At 33.1% G+C, this 22,529-nt stretch overlaps 1 protein-coding gene across 1 annotated transcript in view; it reads left to right on the forward strand.

Annotated features, from left to right (window-relative positions):
* CSMD1 (CUB and Sushi multiple domains 1) overlaps window positions 1-22,529 on the forward strand; it is a gene marked incomplete at both ends in the record, with an annotated part of 1,098,128 nt that overhangs the window by 809,799 nt on the left and 265,800 nt on the right. The window contains one exon of the mRNA XM_082276664.1: window positions 3,991-4,103. Coding sequence (XP_082132790.1) covers window positions 3,991-4,103 — 113 coding nt within the window. The remainder of the gene's footprint in view (window positions 1-3,990; window positions 4,104-22,529) is intronic.

Raw genomic sequence — 22,529 nt, forward strand, 5'->3', positions numbered from 1 at the left:
ATACTTTATGGAAAGAAGATTGAGGGAGTTGAGATTCACAATATATAAATGATCTGTCCTAGCACAAGCTTTCCAGAATGTCCAGACTCTCATCCATTAGCAATTATCTGCATAACCTCAAAGCTGTAGCACTACAGCTCGAGGGGAGTAGGAAGGAATACTGATGTTTAAAAAGGAGAAAAAAAAAAGCGTAGACTCTCCATCTCTATTTTTTAGGACAAAATTGGGAAAATAATTAGAAAAAGTATTTTAAGTTCATGAAAGATAGCACTGAGATCATACAAAACCCAATATACTTTGATTATTTCAAATCAATTTTACACATTTCTTTGACAGTCTAGTTGGCATATTGATTAAGGATCTGTTGGGTTTTAATTTATTAAATTATTTCATTTTAGTATTTATAGTAAACTTTAAAAAAAATCTAATCATCAACATCTTAATTAAGTAAAGGGGGATATTCCCATAAATTGTAAGATTTTTTTAACAATTGATTCATCTGTAATCCTTACTTGTTGGAAAATTTAGTAGTCTTCATCGATTATGTGTGCTGAGATGTTTATCTCTGGAAAACAGTAACACAACATACTTAATAGTAATCTAAATATGTTTAGGTTATAAGGTTTTGAAAGCAGTTATTTCTTATTTTTAACAGTTTGGCTAGAACCAGTGACTACCCTTTCAAAACAATTCATTAGTGATCAACATATGTGAAGTTTATCAGTCAGAATGTTTCCTGCAATGTCCTGTTTTCTGTTTTTAAATTCTTGTATATTAAACTAACTCATTGCTTTAGAAAGTCTGCTTTGCCTCCAAATGCTATGATTTATATTTTTCTTGCAGCACTTACATTAAAGCTTAATTTTTTAAGTTACTCCCTTAAACCATGAATCTTTTAACTTTTCCTGTACAGAAAACTGTTAGTTTTTTTTTCCCTGGCATACAAAGAAGAAACTGTACATTAATGATTCAAACTGAATTGCTTATGTTATCTATTTCACTACACAGTAAAAGCATCCATGGTAGTAACATGCTTTTTAGTAAACCTTTATCCTTTTCATCTATTCATGCAAAGCTTGGAAACTTACTGGGGGATTGGAAAACAACCTACCCTTTCATAACTGGTAAAAACCAGTATTTCTGGTCCTGAAGGCCATTTTTAATAGCTTGGATCTGGCTTCTTGTGGCTAGCTAAGCAGAGAGCAGACTGTGCCAAAAAAAATTGCTTTATCTTAACAGTTTCCTTTTCTGATCTGTGACCTGTTCAGAGTAGTGAGAAGCTTAGCTTAAGTTTGCCTCAACATTTTTAAATTCCTTCATGTGGAGGTGAACCTCCGTTCATCTTGACATAAAACAAGGTTAGCATCAGCCAATCTGCCTGAATGGCTGGTCTGCAATCTCTGTTCTTGAACTTGCAGATGATCTGATCTTAAGATGAGAACAGACTGGGACAAACTCAGAGTCAGCAACAGCATGTGTTGGAAGACAGACCTACATTCCCTAAACATTTGCTCTGCCCTATCTGCCATCCTAGTTGAAGGATGTTCTTCTATATATGGAGGTATTCTCAAGGAATAAAATAAAATAAAACAAACCCAACAACAATAACCCAACCAAACCAGCAAACAAAACAAAAAACCCAAACAAAACCAAAGCAAGCAAACAAACAAAAACACACCAAAAGCCCCCACCAAACAAAAAACCACCACCACCACAAAACAAACCGCTCTGCTTTTTATTGATTTCTGCTTTTGGCTTTTTTCATTTTTTGGAGGGTCTTGGCCCTTTTCCTATACCCCTAGATATGAATCTGAGGAAGCAATTGTATTTTGGCTGGTTCATATCTACCATCTATGGATAGAGCACTGGCATTTTGAAGCGAGATGACTCTGCCTATTTGATGAGTTTACCTATTCAGTTGCAGCTTTTTATTTGTTTTTTTTTTCAAATTTATTTTTCTTATTTTTTTTCCCCGCATGCTATAGAGACATTTATATAGATTAAAAGTATTCCATCCTACTCATAAAGACTTAGAATTTCAGGGTTCATCTTACCTGTGTTCAGAAATTATCAGTGTAGGTCTCATACATTAATCAGATTACTGAGTATAAAGAGACCCATTTAAACAGTTGTTAGCTGGTAATGCAGTAGGTTTACACATCTGAATAGCCACTGAGAAATTTTTGCAGGAAAAACACAAGTTTCCAGTTGTCTTTCAGTGTAATCTTTACATTTCCTTTCTTCATATATGTATTTCTGCAGGCATCTCCTAAACTACTTTTTTTTATGTTATCCATTGTCTGGGGAGGTATCTTCCTTTCCTAAACTACTTATATTATTCATTTAAATGAATGTCACAACTTTATTAACAATCATTATTTTATCAGCAAGAGAATATTCAGTATTCTGACTATACCTAGCATCTCCTTGAACCTGTACAGTTCCTAATTAGTTTGATAAGCTGCTCAGTTTTCATTAAACAGCTAAGGTAAGCAGCTGCTTTATTTTCATTCTTACACAGGTCAAACTGAACACCCTAGCTACATATCACTGTTTCTTGATTTCCTTACTTATCCAAGCTAAGCACTGTTTGTGTGCCCGCATATGCTGAGCTATAATGGATTTCATTTTTTTCCTCCTTTTCTGCATCTATAGTATCATAATAATCAACTACTTATTAACAGGTCATAACCAGAAATCTTATAGACCGTATTAGAGCAAACTCAGCCATTGTAGCAGCCGTTCCAGGTGGACGTTCAGTAGTAATTATTAAGACTATTTGCTCGTGTGGGTTTTGTGTTTTTTAATTTTATTTTCAATACATCAGAGTAAGAACCCAAATTATTGTAGACATGGGATATACAGTTTCTTGTTCGTAACCTTGATGGGAGACAGAGAGAATTCCTGTAACTTCTCTAATGGTTCCTCAGTTTTTACCTTGTTTCTGCTCAGCCTCTCCTTTTATGTTTTTGCATTTAAATTGTAATAGTATAAACATCTGGTTTATTATATTTAAATAATGTTTGTGGAATAATCCATACACTGTTTTCTTGAGAAATTCTGCTTCTGGGACATCCTATCTTGATTTGGCACATTATTAGTTTTACTTATCTCATGCCTATTTGTTTCATATCATCAAGGCTGAGGATTGGAAGAAAGACAGAATTTTTTGGTTTGTATCTGATAGTGGTTTAGCTAGTGAGATTCTACAGCTACTTTTTATGGGTGACTTTTCCCACTACTTTTTGTAAAACTGTATAGCTATCACCAGGATCTGTATGGTTGTTCAGGACTAGAACCTGATTATGCACCAGTTTTTCACTGTTAAGAAGCAACCTTTTTATTAATGGTTCTTTTTGATGCACAACTTTTTGATACCAGAATTACAGATGTATAAGGGATATTACTGAAAAGTGCTTAAGTTTTATGGTGGGATTCATCTGTTTGCCTTATATGTGTTGTATACTGAACTGTACTTATCCATATATAGCTATCACACATTACTGTGTGAGAAATTGTAGTTTCCCTGAAATCTGAGAGGTCATTGTGAGTTATCTGAATGGAGTAGATGTGATTGTAGTAAGTTCTGGACACATAGGCTGTAAGGCATGTAAAGAAATTTCCTTCACTTTTAGAAAGCCTTGCAGAAAAGCAATACTCATCTAAACAGGTGAAAATTAATTAATACATACAGTCACTCACATCTTTTACAGCTTACTTAACTACTTAATGGAAGCTTTAGATAGGAAGAGCTTTATGAGAAGTGTTTAATCATCGGTGAGTGCAGTCATTTAAAATATTTTTTTCTATTACTTCACACTGTTCTATTTCATATAGAATAGATAATTTTATCAAAAAACAGCTGATCAGAACAGTAGGATGTGAATAGCTTAAAAGGCTGTGTTTTGTGGTAGTGGTGGTGGTAGTAGTAGTAGTAGTAGTAGTAATTTATGCCTCTACAAATGACTTTGCCATTTATCCTACATACAGACTCACTGGATCTAGTGTTCCTGATCTTATTGTGAGCATGAGCAACCAGATGTGGCTTCACTTACAATCTGATGACAGCATTGGCTCACCAGGATTCAAAGCTGTTTATCAAGGTATGAGCTAAATTAACTGTTTTAAACTTATGCTGTAACTTACTTCATTGTACCCCAACAAATTAATTTCAAATAGACATTTAGTCCTTTCAGAAACTTAGAGTTTTGATACTGTCTCTATTGTCAATTAATGGTTAATGAAGACATGGATTTGCAAATACCTACAAAATAACTAAAAATACTTGCAAGTAAAAATGAAGGTTATTGTTCTAATACTTTTTGCTGGAGGTCAATAGAAGATACAAATTTCTATCATATTTGAGAGGTCTTAAATTTTACATTATGCTAACCTTTATCATATCGGATACTATTTGAAAACTATTGTTAATATCCTCAGACTTTTTTGGGGTAGTTATAAAACTTGTTTTTGTGCCTCATTGAGAATCTTCACAGATCTAAGTCAACATTAGTATGTAACTAAAACAACAGAACAGATATATTGTATGTGATTGTGGAAATTAAGAGGATGTATAGAATTGTGGAAATTTAACTAAAAAAAATTATCTAAGTTACCCTAGCCTCATTTGTGTTGCTTCTGTCTCAAAGTAATGAGAACCCTTGCAACAGAAACATCTTTAATCTTTTTGACTGTGTGATGTTCAGTACCTTCTGAAGTTGATTAATTGTATTAAAAAATACCTGATATCTCTTAGTATGCATGCATGTACTGAATTTTTTTCCATTTTAATAGGTTGTATAGACCTGCAGCTACAAAGAGGGGTTTTTTATTAACATATGGTATCATTTTCTGTTAATTTCCATGTTAATTAGTTCACCTTAAGGGTAAAGGAAAACACTTGATACTATTTTCAATAGTTCCTTATGGGCACATATGATGAAAATGATTAGATAATAATCTTGTCAAAATTAGTTTTGTACAAAAGATGCTGCAAAACATTGAGACTATTCACTGTTCAGTAACTGAAAGTAACAATTAGAAGAGCAGGAGTGCTCCTTGAACGTTTTCCATAAACTGAAGAACCCCGTCTAAGCGTTTCATTTCACTTCTAGTTACCTTACTGTTTCAATACCAAAACAGGCAAAATAATGAGTGAAAAGTTATGGAGATGTTAACCTCAAGTTTAGCAAGCTACACTGTTACTGCACTAAGGATGTTAAGGCTTGCCTGAGCAGCTTTTTAGGAGAAGGGTCTGTGGCTGATGATGTATTGTGAACACTGAAAGGAACATGAAGGAGAAATTCTCCCCATTAGTCAGCCAGAAAACATGGTGTTACTTGTCCACACCAATATTTTTCTACTAGTGGTCTCCCCATTGAAGCAGGTGTAATGATAGCAATGATTAGGGTTATACTTTCATCATTATTTTTCCCTAGCACCATATTTCTTTGGGACTCACTCAAACTCACTATTGGTTATTCCCACTCAGGGTACTAACTGGAGCATGCTAATTAGATCAACTGTTGTATATTCATAGTTTAAGTTTCTATCTGCATATATTGCTGGATAATATTTGAGTGTTTTAATTATTATTATCTACTTCTTTTATGAACCATGTTTTGATTTTCTTTAATGTGAACTAAAATCAACAAAATAAGGAAGAAGAGGAGAAAGAAGGGGTGATTCTCATGAGGATGGCTGTCACTTCTCATGAGAATCCTCCGTAGTAACACTACTGAGATTTGCAGGTCCCTGGCTGTGAGAATAACCATATGAGAACAAGAAAAATCACGGAGGCTCTTGAAACACTATCACAATTGCCTAACTGTGATGTTACAGAGCTTTGAATTAAAAAGCAGATGCAGGCCTGTAGCCCTTCTATGGCTAAGACATTCAGGAATCGTAAGACATTGCACCATGCATTAAGCCTGCCTAGTTTAAGTATGTTTTATTGCACCAGTACAGTCACATACTCTTTATCTAAATTAATCTTACCCCTTCTCGTCCCTTCTTTCATGATTTCATCTTTTGTACTTGTGTCATTTCTAGGGTCTGTGTTTCTTTAGACAACATATTGTCTTTACAAAGTCCATTTGTGAAATACATTAAGTGGAAATAGTGTTTATATAGTGGAGAGAGAGTGTTGGCACAAGTTATGTATCTGATATTTTACACAGTTTCCTCAAACCAGAATTATGAACTTTACCTTCCTGTACCTCTATGAAAAAGTTCAAAAATTTAAATTATATATATATATCTGATGATTTATTTTTCTGCTCTAATTTCTTTCTGGTAATGTAAATTAATCTGTTTTCATTTCTATATTTGTCTAATGAAGATATTTTATTTATGGAGTTCAGCCTCTTACTTCTGGGGACTTTCTGAAAACTCCTGAATTATACACTGTGCATTTTGAAGCAGCAGTAGCATCTCTTTTATGAAGTATATTGTTATCATTTGACAGTTGGATTTTGGCTTTCAATCTTGTTTTCCAATCAGTTGTGAGTTATTCTGGGGTTTTTTTGTTGTTGTTGTTGTTTTGCAAGTTTATTTCACAATCCTAAAGTGTGAAATGTTTACAAGTTCAAAAGTATAGTAAACATTTTAAGATAAAGGTGAATTATAACTTCTTTCTCTCTTTCATTTCAACATTCACATTAGTTTTATTAGAATTTTCTCATCTTTTGTTGTTGACTTTTATCCATCTGCACTCTCAATACATTTCCTGCTTTAGGGTAAGTGTGCATCTTAAACTTCTATCCTGTCACAAGATGCCTCAATAAATCTCCTTCCCCTTGTTTAGCAGTCAAAGAACCTGTCTAAAAATAGAATCTCATTTTAATTGTGAGAAGATTAATAGATTTTGACAGGTAACCTCAAGGACACTGTCTTTGCAATTGCACTTAGCTAAAAAGAAGGCAAACTGCAGGCTTTGATGGTTCATACATGTTCTGTAGAGACAAAGTAAAGGGCATCCCTATTTGAATCTTTTTTCCCAGAAACTCGTGAGTTTTGCTCAGGATTAGAACACAATTCCTCACCCTCTTGGTCAATATTTTACAACTCACCGACTGAATCTTGACTTTGTATCTGAGTAAAATATTTTTTATGTTTCTATTTAAATAGTATCACAGTCTATAGAAAATTGTTACTTTAACTGAACTTCATCTCACTTTAATTATTAAGAGAATGATTTAAATTATGCAATTCACCTATCCTACATTATTAGCCTGTCCACCTAAAAATAGCATGAAATGATGCCTGTAAATGAACTGATATGCATAACAGATTTTGTGTATGGATAGTAAATTTAATCCTATTTATGATTTGCCTAAGGGATTAGGAGAGGGACAGTTCTTCCCAAGTTCTGCCTCTTCTTTTGCTCACCATCAGAAACATGATAAGAAACATGTCAGAAAGCTGTAGGGTTCTCTATATTCTCACTATTCAAAATTTTGTAATCTGCCCTATTAATCAGATTTCTCAGACTCCAAAAGTTGGATCCACAAGAAAGATTTCAGACATAGGTCCTGTAGAGATAGTCCCTGGAGAGTTTTGAATACAGAGGAATAGCACTGTACCTGTATCACTGTATGCAATGGAAGGTGACTTATGGAAACACAGATGGTAAAACAAGTGGTGTCAGTTTGTCAGCTCCAGGAAACTGATAAACAGCTACCGTGTTAGAAAATGCAAGACGTGTCTTGATATTTTTCTGTCAGTCATACTCAGTGTCATGCATGATAAAGGCAAAAATAATTTAGGCATTACCTATATGTAAGTACATTATTAATAAGTAAAATGCAAGACACTACAGGAAACCTTAACTTTGATGATAAACAATGTTAGAACCACATTATTATTGCTAAAATAGAATGTTGTTAACCCATACTAAAAAAAAAAAAAAAAAAAAAGCTGAAGAATGATCTGAACCTACCATTATTTTTTTCAAAAAAACCCTTTTTTATAGACTGTATTTGAAAGTCCTTAATTTTCTGTTATAGATCCCAGATATTGTAACAGAATGGTTTACTACATTTCAAAAAGAATCCTCTGAAAGCATCTTTTCTGTGAAAAGGACAGAAATGTAAATTGTTCTGTCCTTGAAGAATGAGAATTATTGTAACACTACACCTAAGTGTATCAAAGGACCTATTCTGAAATCCTCTCCAGTTATTATCTATGCCAGTTTTCCTTACTGAAGCCAAGATGACCAGGTTTCACTCCACAGGTCTTCATAAATTAAACAAAATCACATTATGTATTTCAGAACTGATACTTCACAATAAAACCCACTAATATTTCTCAGTGTGCATACACCACTATAAAGTGATACTTTAAAAATAAAATTTTCAACAAAAGAAGTGAAAAGGAAACATGTAGAGAAAAAAACCCACAGTATTTAGGCTGTTGTTAAGACAGCTTTCAGACCACTTTGAGGTCATAGGATGGTCTGGTAACACCAACAAAGTATGTTGATATGATAAGACTATACTTTTACAAGCATGCTTTTTTTGCAGTTTTTCACTGGTCATGGGCTAAAGCAAGGAGTTTTTTTACATACAATAGCTAAAGAATTTGTAATTAAAGTATTTCTTTACTCATGCACTTATTTTTCAAGTTAGTTTTCTTCTTGAGCTGCATTTCTATTTTGTTTTGACCACAAGTGAAGACCACTCATGCCCAAACTTGTCCAGCACATCTGATCTGATGTAGTATTTAGGCAGCTTTGAATCAACAGGAAGATTTGGTGTATGCCACTTCTTAATATCAATTCAAGCATTCATTTACCTGTTAAGTGGATAAGTTAGGCACAGTCATTGCCATGCATATCCAGGTCAGGATAATGCAACATGTTACTATGACAGTAGGCCTTGTAGAAGTATCAGTGATGTTAGGTTGCAATTGCAGCCAAAAAAAAATTTACAAGGTGAATAATGTGCCTGAGTTTGGCTTATTCCACTCATTTTATGGATGTGCCACATCTAAAAATAGGTGCTTTATAGCTCTCAGGATCCAAGGTGGATTGTGCAGCCAGCTGATCATGCAGCCAGCTGATCATTAGGCTGCTTCCATGCTTGTGGTCCTATTGGCTGTACCGCACAACGTAAAAGCATATGACAGGCAGCTTGAAGTTTTAGGTGTGAATATTTTATAATTTTATTATGCTTGAGATTTTTCTTCCATTCAACCCTGTAAACCTGTCAGTCTAATAAAAATATTTAATCTTTTGACTTCCATAATTCTTGATAACCAGTATAACAACATCTGGTTTATAGCCTGTTTAGAACTAATTTTTTATTCCTGCCTTTACATGGTTATATAAAGTAATTAAGTTATTTCCCTAGCCTATCCTTTAGTTCATAACAGTGTTATAAAATAAATCTGGTGACTCAGTGATATAATTCTAGCATTTTGTGTAATTTGAAGTTATTAAGAATTCTTGGAGACATCAGGAAGTATATCAGCTCCTGCAAGCAGCTGAAAATGTCAGGCTTACAACCTTTATTTGTATTGATGCTCAACTGAGCCGTTAAGCTTTAAGCTCTTCATTATGATTGTTTGGAAAGAGATTCTTCTTTCCTATTGAGACAAGTAGAAAAATACTTTCAAAAACATATTTCAGTTGCTCAGATAAATGTCAGTTGTCTTTTTGCATACAGCTACAGGACTTAGTAAACCTTAAATCAGTGCAGTTTTTTACAAAAACATAACTACCTTATAAATGTTATTACACTACTAATATTGATATAAAACTCTGTTAGTTCTTGGAAGTTTAACAAAACCTGTGCTGAAAGAAATAAATGGAGTTAAGCCTTTCTAGCACTCTCACAATTTGACAAGCACACAGGGAAATCATTATATACAGTGTAAAGCTTGGAAAGAAAACAGATATAAGTCATTCAGTGAAAACTTTGAGTTTCCTTTGCTTTAAGCTTTTCCCTCTTTCATGTATTTCATGTATATTAAGATTTTTTTGTGTATTATGCTCATATGTATTCAGAATATTATTCAAGTGTGTGCTTTTGGAGGACAGACAATAAATACATTTCATGTTTTATGTGAATATTTTTATTTATTAAAGCTACTTGGTTCTGTGGAGAACTGTCAGAGAGTTCCATCCTAATATTGTATCAATTAATCTGTTTGTAGTGCTATACAGGGCAGGTTAGTTTTTTGAATGGGCAATTGAAATTTCTGCCACAATGTATTATCAATCATTTTCAGAAGCTTTCCTATATTTTTGTTTGACTTTTTTAGAGTATATTGTTCAGATAAGCCTAGAGCAGGAATTTCTCAGTTTCAGCATCCTTGAATTTTCTTTCAAGAAATAAATAGTACCACTAGTAGGTTACTAATAGAGTGAAAAGAGGCCACTAAGTTACTGAAAATTAATGCAGCAGTTTCAAAGAAATTTTTAAAAGTGGAGAATGTCTTTGCCTAAGTTATGTATAATGTTTGGGGTGGCAGACAGAACCCACTTTTCATCTAGATAATACACATGAGGTTGAGAAACATAATATAATGGTGATATGCTTTAACTTGTTGAGTGTCTTGCATATTTATATATTATCAGGCCATAGTTGACAAGACCAAATTTCCTTCTGTGCCACAGTCCTTTATTAAACAATCGCAAACAGAGGCTTAGTGAAGACAATAAAAAGGAGTAAGTGTGCAACACCCCGTAACTCTTCTTCTCCCTCCTAAATCAACAAAATAACAAAACCAAAATGACCAGATTAAGTACAAATTTTTTAAGCAAGTGATTTGTTTTCCTTTTTAATTTTTGTATTAATTGTGTAACTCTCCTCCTAATGTCCTATTTTAATTAGAGCACTTTTCAGATGTTGATATAATTATGCTCAACTATGCTCCACAGAAACACAATCAATGTCTGGTACTCACCTCAATCAGCTTAGAGATTAACATATATTTGTTCAGTTATGCTGTTTAGCAATGTATTAGCCTCTTTTGCTATATCTTTAATGCAATGCATTCTATTGTGCCAATCACAGACATTGTCAGTATGCTGGATAAGAACGTGCATGTTAGAAATAGTGTGGTTTACAGACCAGGCATCAGTGTACATTTTTAGTTTTCTGATTGCATCAAGGAATATCTTTATTAATGTGTCCATTACTTAAACTTCAGAACTTGCAAAGTAAAAAAACCCAAAACTCTTAGAACTTCCCACATTTACAATTTGATTAGGTACAGCCAGTATACAGCAGGTGTATTCTTTCTTAGTTATATGACATGACTGGAGCTGGGAAGCTGCTGTCTCCCTTCCCCTCCAGACTGCAGCTGTGTCTGAATGATGACACAAACATGCATTCATATCTTTTCAGGGATTGATTTAACAGGTTAAGTTTAAACCCTTTTTTTGCCTCTCTTCATGAAATTATTAAACATTGAAACAGTAACATGTTGTCTCTGAATAAGAGAGAATTATTATGTTTTAACTCTGCCAGTGAAGATCATTCTGCTAGTCAAACTTAATTGGAAAGTAGTTTCACATCATAATTAAACACATTCCGTGTAGAAAACAGCTAAATATTTTTATTGATTTAATTTTTTATACCTTTTTATCCATGTTCATTGTTCAGTATATTTGACCTTAACATAAATGTTATTTCCATATTACTATTAAAATTTTAATTAAGATTTACCATGGCTTTTAAAAAACATTATTAACAACTGATGCTTTTTCTCTAAGGCTAGGAATAAATTGTAAAAATAAAACTGGCATTTTAAAATAAGATTCTAGTAACATATATGTGAGAATTAAGTGTAAGTAATTGATCTTTTGAGAAGTTTTTTTGTTTATTTTTTACTTTTGACAGGTCTTTTTTTGTACTTTTTTCTTTCTGCGGAAAACAATCAAGAAATGGAACTGAACAGTTTAATCTAAATGTTTGAAACATAAATCCTAGTTTGCCTCTTAGCAGATAGAGCTCAGTTTGAAATTTTGGTACAACTTAATAATTTTAGATAAACAGAAATAAGTTTTTAAGAGTTAAAATTTTCTCCAATTCTTTTAATATAGAAAACACCACAGTGTACACACCATGAACTTAGCTGTCCACTGACAGCTACCTAAGAATAAAGTGCTTTCACTCTTTAGGACAAAATAATTTTATTTTAATAATTTGCTTTATTTAATTCATAAAGTGGTGGCATACTCAGAATTTCCTGTTAATATCTACAGCTGAGATTGTTTGGAATTCTTAAGCATTCATTTGTAAAGTTTCTCTAAATGAAGGTCAGACAAAAAGATGCATCATAGCTAGACAGCAACAGAGGAAAAGTTATGGGGTTTTTTTCTATTGAATAAGAATACTTCTTATTAAATATTTTATTTTTATGCCAGTTTTCTCTATTTTTTTGCTACAAGGTTCAAACCATGAGAACTATATTGCTCGTTAGTCTTGAAGCCCTTGAATGCATGACATTCACTCCGTGGTTTTAAAAATCAAACACTTGATTTTAAATGAGCAATAAATCAGCTGTTCGTGTTGTCTCACCAGTGGTGACACTTACTTTAAGCTTTATTTCCTTGCCTATGTTACTTTAAGTAGCAAATCTTTTTCCAACAGTAATGAAAGGATTGATTAAATGATATAATAACTGACACATATTGGACTGAATTGATAGAGTCATAGAAACATTTAGGTTGAAAATGACACTTAAGATCGAGTCCAATTGTTAACCTAACACTTCCAAGTCCAAAAATTCCAATATGGATTTTTTTTAAGTATTATCTAGCAAAGAAATGTGTGAATGATCTGTGAGAAGTGATGCTATCCCTGAAGTCAATAAACTTTAAAGATAGCATTGTTTTAATAATCTTGATAAATATTTAATTTGCTTCTCTAAGGCAAAATGCAATATTATTCTAATTTTTCTTAAAACAAATATTTGTCTGGAACCTAAAAGAAAAATAATTTTTGAGTCAGACTTTGACTCTCACAGGATTTTCTGTGCAGATATATGCATGATGTCAGCATACTAATAGTTCTTTTTGTGATACAACACTGGGTAACTTGATAAAACAATACTAAATGTATATTCTTATTGCAAGCTGAAGAAAAAGGTAAAGTGACCCTAAGACACTGTACACAAAATCCTGTTTCCAGTTAAAACTTTTTAGTAGCCATTTAAAAAATACATATATATGCATTTATAGATATATAAAGTGTATTTCACATATTAATATAATTTCAAGGAAACTGAATAATATCTCACCTCAAAATTTACCCAAAATTTTTCATATTGTGATTTTCTTGTATGCGTATTAGAAAATATTGCATACCACAAAATTAATTCAGTATGTTTTGCATAAACTTTTAAAATACTATATCTTATATTTAGTGTTGTTATACATAAAGACCATGTTCTGATTTTTAAGATATACCCAGCTATAAAAGCTGGTGTTCTTTTGATGAAAACCAGTGATAAAACCCTGGAAATAGGAGTTACATTTATTTTTTGAAAATGTCTGTTACATCTGCAAGCAGATACTCATAAATGTTAAAATTAACAGGGTGCAATAAATTCGAAGTACAGATTTAGGTGAGTAATCTACCTTAAATCCCTACGTAAGCTCTCTCCTTCAGTGACATTTTGACCCTCCATAACTGCAACTTAATCTTCTTTGAAAGAAGAATACAAATCCTCAGAGGAGGATTAAATGGCAGTGATCTGAGGACAATGGTACACCTGAGCGAGTACTTTTGCATGTCCTTCAGTGTGGCTTTAATGTCCTTAGTTGTCTTCTTTTCCTAGTTAGGGAGAAGTGTGCGTGTGTACATTTGTGTTGTGGTTAAGCCCAGCAGGGGCAGGAAAGAGGAGAGATTCTCCACATTTCCTTTGAGTGGCCAGACGTGATGGGACAGTCTTCCTATGGCCGAGATGCAAGCCCCTATGGGTTAGGGGAGAGGGAACAGGGATGCTCTTCGTAGGCAGACCAGGATATACACAGGTGTCTGCCCAGTGCTTTATCATCAGAGTGCCGGTGTATGGCATCAGTGTGCTCCATACAAACCTGCACTGGATTTCATCCAAATCCTTGGAGTCCTGATTATTGTCCAAGCCACTGTAGATCACCTCCACCACTGCTAATTTCTATTATAGTGTGTAAATTTGTTTAATAAAATGGGTGTTTTAGAAATGCTGTACTGGAATGCTGCACAACCCACTTCATGATATTTTTATTTAGCAGATGCTTTTTAGCTGTTACTGAGATTTTTAAAAGATCTGGAATTTCTTGTTCATATGCATTTTTTCATCTTTTTAAGCTAGGCTAGATTCTTATTATCATCTCAATAAAGTAAATTGCAGTTTTTAGGATTTTGGTGCCTGTTGATATGCTTTTATTTTAGTAACTAAAACCATGAAAAGACAAAAGATGGTCAGGTCTGGGTCATTAAACAGTTTCTGCATCATTTATGCCTTCATTATAGAATTTACTGAATTTCTTAAGTGTCACTGTTGATTACTAAATCACATGATTTTAAATGGAAAATTATATTTGAATTTGGTAGTTAGTCCTAAAGAAATATCTGTGGGAAATATTAAGCAACAGTTGAAGATTTTAATTCTGACACGCAGATGTCTATTAGTGAGATCCTCTGTAAAGAACATTTATTTCACTAAGGAGTTCTTCAAAGTTTTTTGGTACTTTTTATCTTTCCCAAGTCCTTTCAAAAGCTGTATGATTTATCCATTCAGCTCATAAACAGACATAAATTTCACACTTTGACTGAAATTGATGTGACATGCTAACACCTCCACTTGTTGCGAAGTCAGCATATCCTCCAGAGCAGCCTTTGTATATTGCTCTCTCATTTTATTAGCAATCTTGATTAAAGGGGGTTATTGTTATTCAGCTGAAATAATGGCTTATTTTTATGTTGCTGTGAAATTTGAGAAAACAATGCTTCCTACTTTAAAACATTATCAAGAGCAAATTTCAGACTTTGTGCATTTGATTTCTTTGTTGTATATATGGTAGCATATAAAAATAAAATCCATTCAGACTGTCTATTATATGTGAGAATTACTGAATTAGGTTAACAAAAAGCTACAACAATATCTTACTTGGTATTGTGTGTGCTTGCACACTCTGTTTGCATCTAAACACTTCTGAAAACTCAATTCTAATAATGAAGAACTAAGAGCATTTACTAGAAAATGGATCTTCTAAAATATGGAGTCTTGGTGTTCTCAGAACATAGCTTATATAACATTGTACAGTGGAGGTTTCTAAGTGCAAAAAGTAATGAACTACATTAAATGGGTATATGTGCAGATGAAGCTGAGTACAATGTGCTGACTGTCAGTGAAAAACAGTTTGCTACTGCCTTGTACCTTCACCTGTCCTCTGACCTTTCCAGGCCAGCACAGCCATGGCCAGACCTCTCTTCTCTTAGACATTATGCACCCTTCATGGAATGATTTTAAAAGAGCATTTTCTTTACAATTCACTTGCAGGCTTGGCATCAGTAGTATTTCCAAAGGGTCTTTATTTTTCCTTTCAGTGTCCAAAGAATAGCTTGGTACTTGAGGAACTTTTAGAAAGCAGTGTAGTATTTACTTTAAAACAAAATCATCACAAGTAGAACAAAGAAAGCAGTGAATGTTTTGTAGATATTCTAACAGTATCAGATGTAATACAAAAAATAAATGGAGCGTGAGTCCTTGTAAATACATATGTAAACTGTTCTCAGTCTGTATCTCTAGGTATGCGTGTTGATGTGTTTTTCCACTCTTTTTAAAGAAGAAAAAAGGTAGGACCATTTCTCTCAGGTAGTGAGAAACTGGGTTTGTTTCAAAGCTAGAGAGTGGTATTAGCATGTGTGCACTTGCATGGCCTTCCTTGCAGAACTGACTTTAAATATCTTAAAAAATATATATAAAAACAGAAGATGCAAACATTTGGATATTTCCTACGATCTACAGTACTCACTATATTTCTATCTATCTGTCTTTGATAATTCCAGGGTCCTAACAATTGTTTCCACTTTTAGTTTTCTAACGTTTGTATGACCTCTGAAACAGTGAAATGTTTTTGTACCATCACCTTTATAAAGAACATGATAAAAAACCTTGTGTCTGTTAGTTCTTCTATTGTGTTGTATTAGCATGCTGTAGAACAGGTTACTGAGTTTTGGTGAGTATAATTTCTCAAGCTTATTCAGCTTGCAACTGAACTTTGCTGGACTATGTTTCCAAATGTTATCATATTGAGTTTGGTTCAAAATGTCATCAGCTGCTTGGAACCATGACCAGAGGTTCCTCCCGTGCTATTTTGGAAAAAAATATGCAGAGAAAAGAGAGGGAATTTTAACAGATTTTAGCAAGAATTGGATGTCAAAAACCCCATTCAATTCTTATTTTTTTCTTAATTTCCACTCATTCAAATAATTTAATTTTTTAATTTACACTCACAATATACTCAAGAAAAGTGGGTGCAACCTCCTTATTGGGATTGTCTTTTATTCTGCCAAGATTGAAAGTATATAAAGTAATCTGACTATACCTGATCTGTTTGCTTCTCTACAGTATAGACATTTGGATGTGCTTTCACCAGAACATGTACCTGATAGGAACAACATAAATATTACATTTTTTCCCCCTTGTGCTATTTGGAAAAAAAAAAAAAACCCAAACAAACACCGAAACAGCAAACCAAAACAACACTGTACTTTTCAAACACTTATTAATTTTTTTTTTTAGATGAACAGATTTTAATTCTATCCTGGTGACTCTATGAAAGTCATAGCTAAGCTTTATTATATAGTAAAAGACACAGGATTTCCATGTAGCAGTTTGCTGGGGTTTTTAGGTATGTGCAGTTAACCTCTACAGACAAACAATATTCAGAGAGAGACTTTTTTTCACCAAAACAACCAACACAGTTAATTCCCCATCATAACACAACCTGTCCTCCTTCCTTTTTTCTTCTGGGTGTGAAAATTGAAAACCAAGATGTTGAATGGAATTTTAAGACTAAGAAGTCCGTCTATCTATGCAGTCAAATAGATAATGCTCATGAAGACTCTCCTACATGGCTCTGTGAAATTTCAGTTTTTCAATTGCTCTCACTGAAAAAAGCACATAAATTTTGTTTGTTTGTTTGCTTTCTTGTCTGTATACTATGCCTACAAAATATTTACATGTACATATGGGTATGTACTGTTTCGGTATATTTATATGGAATAGCTTCCAGACTGAATCTTAAGCTGTGAGACTTCCTTTACTTCTCTGCAGAGTAGTTTTGTGTTAGGTTATGTTTCTCAGAAAGTGTGTTTTGATAGGGAAGAAGAAACTCCTGTTGTTAAGCCTTGGCCATGTCGGCATCTTTGGAAAGAGAAGGAAAGTTTTTCTTCCTTAATCCCACCCCAGAACTCTTGGTTGACCAAGGGGACAGGAGCCAACAAGGATGGAGGCACAGCAAAAAAATTGAAACATACAAGATATAGATAAGACCAACAGGAACTTCTTTCTAGATGGAAAGGGTGCCCATGAAATAAAGCCTCAAAGTTAATCAAAGAGAGAAACTTTGAGATCTCGGGGAAATTGTGCATTGCCAAAAAAGGTTAAAAGTTGCTGGACTGAGTCCAGTGCTAGAGGGCAGGATTTGTCCTGCAAGGGCAGAATATAGGAGCATAAGGCCTAAAGATGTTTTCTCTTTTTCTTCTTTTTTTCCTTCAGAAGAATATTTTTGGAGCAATACTTCATCTTTCTTGCTTCTTTACTGGAATATAATAAAGTACAATTATTTGGATGTCCACACTGTATTAATATTGGTACGTTTGGTTGCTTCCAAGGCTAACATTTTTCATTTGAGCACTTACTGTTTCTACACCCTTCATTAGAAATGTACTGAGTTAAAGCTCCAGCAAATCCATACATGATTTCAATCTTTCATTTTGTTTTATGAAACTGTACTTATCACTCTTAGTCTTTAGGGAGGAGGCACACTCACTATAAGGTGCAGAAGTGGATATTCACGGAAAATAAGGTCCTCCCATCTAACATTAATTTTGTTTTACAAATAATAAAATAGGCTCAAGATTTTGGTGAGGGTTTATTTTAAGAGTATGAGAAAAAGCAGTGCTTATGTGGGTACATAAATTTGAGAAGAAATGCACACTTATGTCATGTTAAAGCATCTTCAAAATAGTATGGCAGTATTTTTTACCTATTTGTCTGTAATATTTGTGTAACAAACTGTTAGGATAGGGCTAAAAAAAGAGTATAGATTAAGCTAATTGAAGCAGTTCTATTGTCTGATGATAATTCTTTATTACCATTTATGCTTCAAAATACTATAAATATCTAATTGCAATCCATTTAATGTGTGCTAAATTAATTTTCTATGATGCCAATTCTTAATTAGGATGCCATGTGTCACTAATTTAAATGGTTGAAAGAAGCCCAAATATATTGTGTTATCTGAGTTTATAATCTGAAAAACGTATTGTTTGTATGACCTGGCCAATTTTCCATAAAACCACGTTAACTACTGGTAATTATATTTTTGTCTTTCAACCATTTAGAAATAGTGTCTTATGTTCGCTGTTCCATTATTTTGCTTAGGATCAGTGTTGGCTTTACAATCCTTTTACAAATGATTTGCTAGTAGTAGCTCATTGATTTTCTTTCCAAACAACCACCATGTCTTTCTTGTCAGGACTTAAGATAATTTTAGGTAAAGATGTTTAAGGATATGCCATTGTAAAGGAAGATAAAGCATATAATTTTCCCAGTTTGAGGGGGCAAAATAGATACACAGGTATTTGTTTAATTCCTTGGTTCCTCTTCTCTCCAGTTTTTGGGACAGTTAATACATGTGACCTTGCTCAGTCATGTGGGACCTCCCTCGTTCTCCATAAGTACTTGAAGATAATTGGTAATAGTTCATTGACTGCTTCATTTTAAATACTGAATTTGATTAGCCCCTGTTCACTTGAATATGTCTACATTTTCTAAAAGGTCCTTAAGCTGTTCTCTTCCTATTCTGCCCTTCTTTTAATTTTATTTAAACATTTTTATCTAGATAAGAGATTTTTTTCTCGAAAAGTTGAAGTGTTCTTCATCCTTCTTTCCTGCTAGCTATTTTTCTTTCTCTTAATTTTAATGACAATTTAATTCTACAAGTTTTGTTACTGCCTTCTGCCTCATTCCATAGTTCACCTTTTCACAATATTCACTCTTATGTTATTCTGATAATTTCTGAGGCAGCTGCACTTCCTTTTTCCTGTACTTCCTATTTTCCATTACATTCTAAGTTGCTTTCCACAGGATAACTTTGTGCTTACTTTTGTTCAGGGCACTGCTCAGCCCTTTGTATTGACAGGCACTTCTCTTTTTGGTAGTAAAGCAAGATGAACACTATAATTTGAACAATATCATGTTTCTTATCACAAAACATTGGAATAAAAACCTACAGTGAGACCAAAAGCATATTGATTCTTGACAATAATAGGTGTTTAGGGAAGTAATGGTGAATTATACAGTGATAGATCAAGAAAAAGAGTATTTTCTCTGTTTCCAATGATGCATGCCTCAAGTACTTTTTTGTCTCTCAATAAGATTTTCTTCCATGTATTTGTCCAATAACTTTTTGAACACATGTATTTCACACACCCCCACCCAGAAAAAGGGATTTTCACTCTATTTAATTGGTCCTCACTTCCTCAGTAACTTTGATCTTTTGTTTTCCTCCTCTAGTTCTAATGTTGCCTTTTTTAAATGGAAGAGCAGAACTACATGTAAAATTCAACATGGAAATAAAATTTTTGAAGGTTTTTGTGTGAGATCAGAGTACTATTCTCTGTTTTGTTCACTGTTCCTTTTCCAGTAGTTCTTACCATTTTCAATAGCTTACAGTTTCACAGAATTATTGTTAGTATGCCAGAGCTTCTGTTCCTGAGTCCGATCTGTCAAATCAGAACCTATCATTGTGCCTGCAAACTCACAATAATGGGTTTTTTCCAGATTTATTTTTCTACAAATATTGATAATGAATTTCACATGCTGTATCATTACATGGTTAGTACGTGTCACACATTTTTTGCAACAAGTAACAAAAAGATTCTTCCTCATTGCTGTTCAGATTTGATCTGCATTTACCCCAGACATGTAAAATTGATTGTAAACAAACCAATATTTTTTTTTTCTGCATTTTGTGATAACATATTTAAGTACACAGTAAATATTAAACTTAAAGAAGTTTAATATTGTAAAGTTTTTTTCTGCTTTATTATTTTATTGCTTTCAAGGATTTTTATATTATAAGAGACAATGCAATATGATGTTATTATTGCCAGTAAGCCACCCATATGCAACAGTAGTGAACTGTTAGCTTAAATTGACTTCCTAGAAACGTTGTTGTTTTTTCATTGATCTGATTCTAAGGTCATGTTCGTATTTTTTATAATATTGATACAGAATGCAATAAGGTGGATGCAGCAAAAATTAATCTACTGGATATGATCTGTGGTCTTTTTTGATAACAGCAAGGACAAAACATTTCAGAGAAAATGTGAGAGTCTCTTAGAATGCTGCTGGGAACTATATGATCTGTGAAGGAGGCCTTCTATTTTTATACTTGGAGACTGATAATAAATTGCACTGTTAAATTTCTTTGAAGAAATTTACTGGAATAATGATAAAATCGTGATCATCTATAAAATTATCATGTAAGGCCATCCTCTTGTTAGCGGTAGGCCAACCTCATTTTAGATTTAATAGCCACTTTTAGAGTCGAATTATGTGCTATATGAAATATTTTTTCTATTAGTTTTGATTTACCATTTTCTTTTTCAGTAGTTGTTCCTATGTTCCATTGCAGGAATCATGTACATAATATCAATCCTTTATTTATGTCCTCTTCTGCAATCCTGAGCATCTCTCTAGCCCTTCTCTTTGTACAAGGTTTTGTTTGTATGAGTTTCTCCTTTGTGTTTTTAAACTGCATTAGGTATTATGTTTGTTAACACAGAGAGGCATGAGGAATAAGAGGAAAAAAAAAATCATCAGTTTTCTTGTATATGAAACATGAATTTCTGTGACCTCTCAGAGTTTAGATGTTAAACTCTCTTTTTTATTTTTTTGGGTGAATATATGCATGTGTCAGTTCACAGCTTCCCTTAATCTATCTTGATAATAGCTAAAATGATAATTATGAAATATTGTCAAATAATTAGTTTAGGTTTTAGAGCTATTGACTTCAACTTTCTGATAGAAACCTGAAGTTTATTTTATATCTCTTATTTGAAACAATTGATTTTTGCTCAACTCACATGCTTTTAAAACATATTTAGTTTAAATTGTATTTATACATCTGGGTTATTAATGTGTGAGATTATTATTTATACTCTTCAGCTTGTATCCAGATGCAGATTTAATGATTAATGATTCACTAATCATTTAAGCTAGAATATTGGATAGTGTGAATGAAAACACAACAACAGTAAGAATTTAATTTAAACTGTGTATTTGTAAACTAGTAACAAGTGGAAAAAAAGAAATTACTCCTACCATGAGTAAGTTTAAGAGTGCAAAATCTTCTAATGTATGAATTATTTTATTATACATTTCAGATACCTGAGTCAAAGACTTTACGTCAAAAAAGATTTGAATTGCAATGTGACACCTTTCAAATAGCAGTCATAATACATATTTAAATACTTAATATCACTTTTGAATTTCCATATTTCTTCATTTGAAAGAAAACAGAGCAACAGAAATGTCTTTCAATTAAACTCAGAGAGATATGATCTTAAGAGTCAGAAATCTAATCTTTTCATTCTTCTAACATTAAAGAAAGAATATTCCCTGAAACTGAGTAAATAGTTCTAGTTTACAAACAGGATGAAAAGGCTCTTTCCCCAGGCTATTGAAAGAGGTTACATGAAAGCCAAGAACAATTGCATAAGATCAATATTAATATTTTGGTATTTAAACATTAGAGAAAGCTGATGTTTTAATTTAAGCTTGAGAGTTTATGTGCAAACATCATAAAATTCACACAGCTCTAAGAACTCAGATCAAAAGAAGGCCAACATTGAATGAGTACACAGAATAATCCTAAAAGAACAGAGCTTTAATTGCCATGCTAAATAGGTTAGCATAGATCTTATTTTCATGTTTGTTATTTTAAGAACATTTTATATCCCATAGGATTTTTCTAAGAGCTCAATATAACTTCAACTGAATTGGTCTGAAATGTTCTCTTTTTTAGCAAACTGATACAGAGCATCTTTGCAATTTATGAAACAGATTAATCGATGCATGTGTTGGAGCAATACGCACAATGCATCACGGCTGCATTCAGACATTTAAAAAAACTGTTCACTGGCCAAATCAAAGAAGTGCAAGTCAAACAGGTACTGGAAAGGAAAATGAAGTAAAAACCTGTGCAAAATCCCAGAGGAGAGAAAATGTTGGGAATCATTACATGCCTACTATTCTAGATCTAGTTATAAAGAAAGAGTATTCTGTATGTGTAAATACAA

This window comes from Coloeus monedula, assembly GCF_965178545.1.
Source record: "Coloeus monedula genome assembly, chromosome: 2".
In the NCBI taxonomy this organism is placed as follows: Eukaryota; Metazoa; Chordata; class Aves; order Passeriformes; family Corvidae; genus Coloeus; species Coloeus monedula.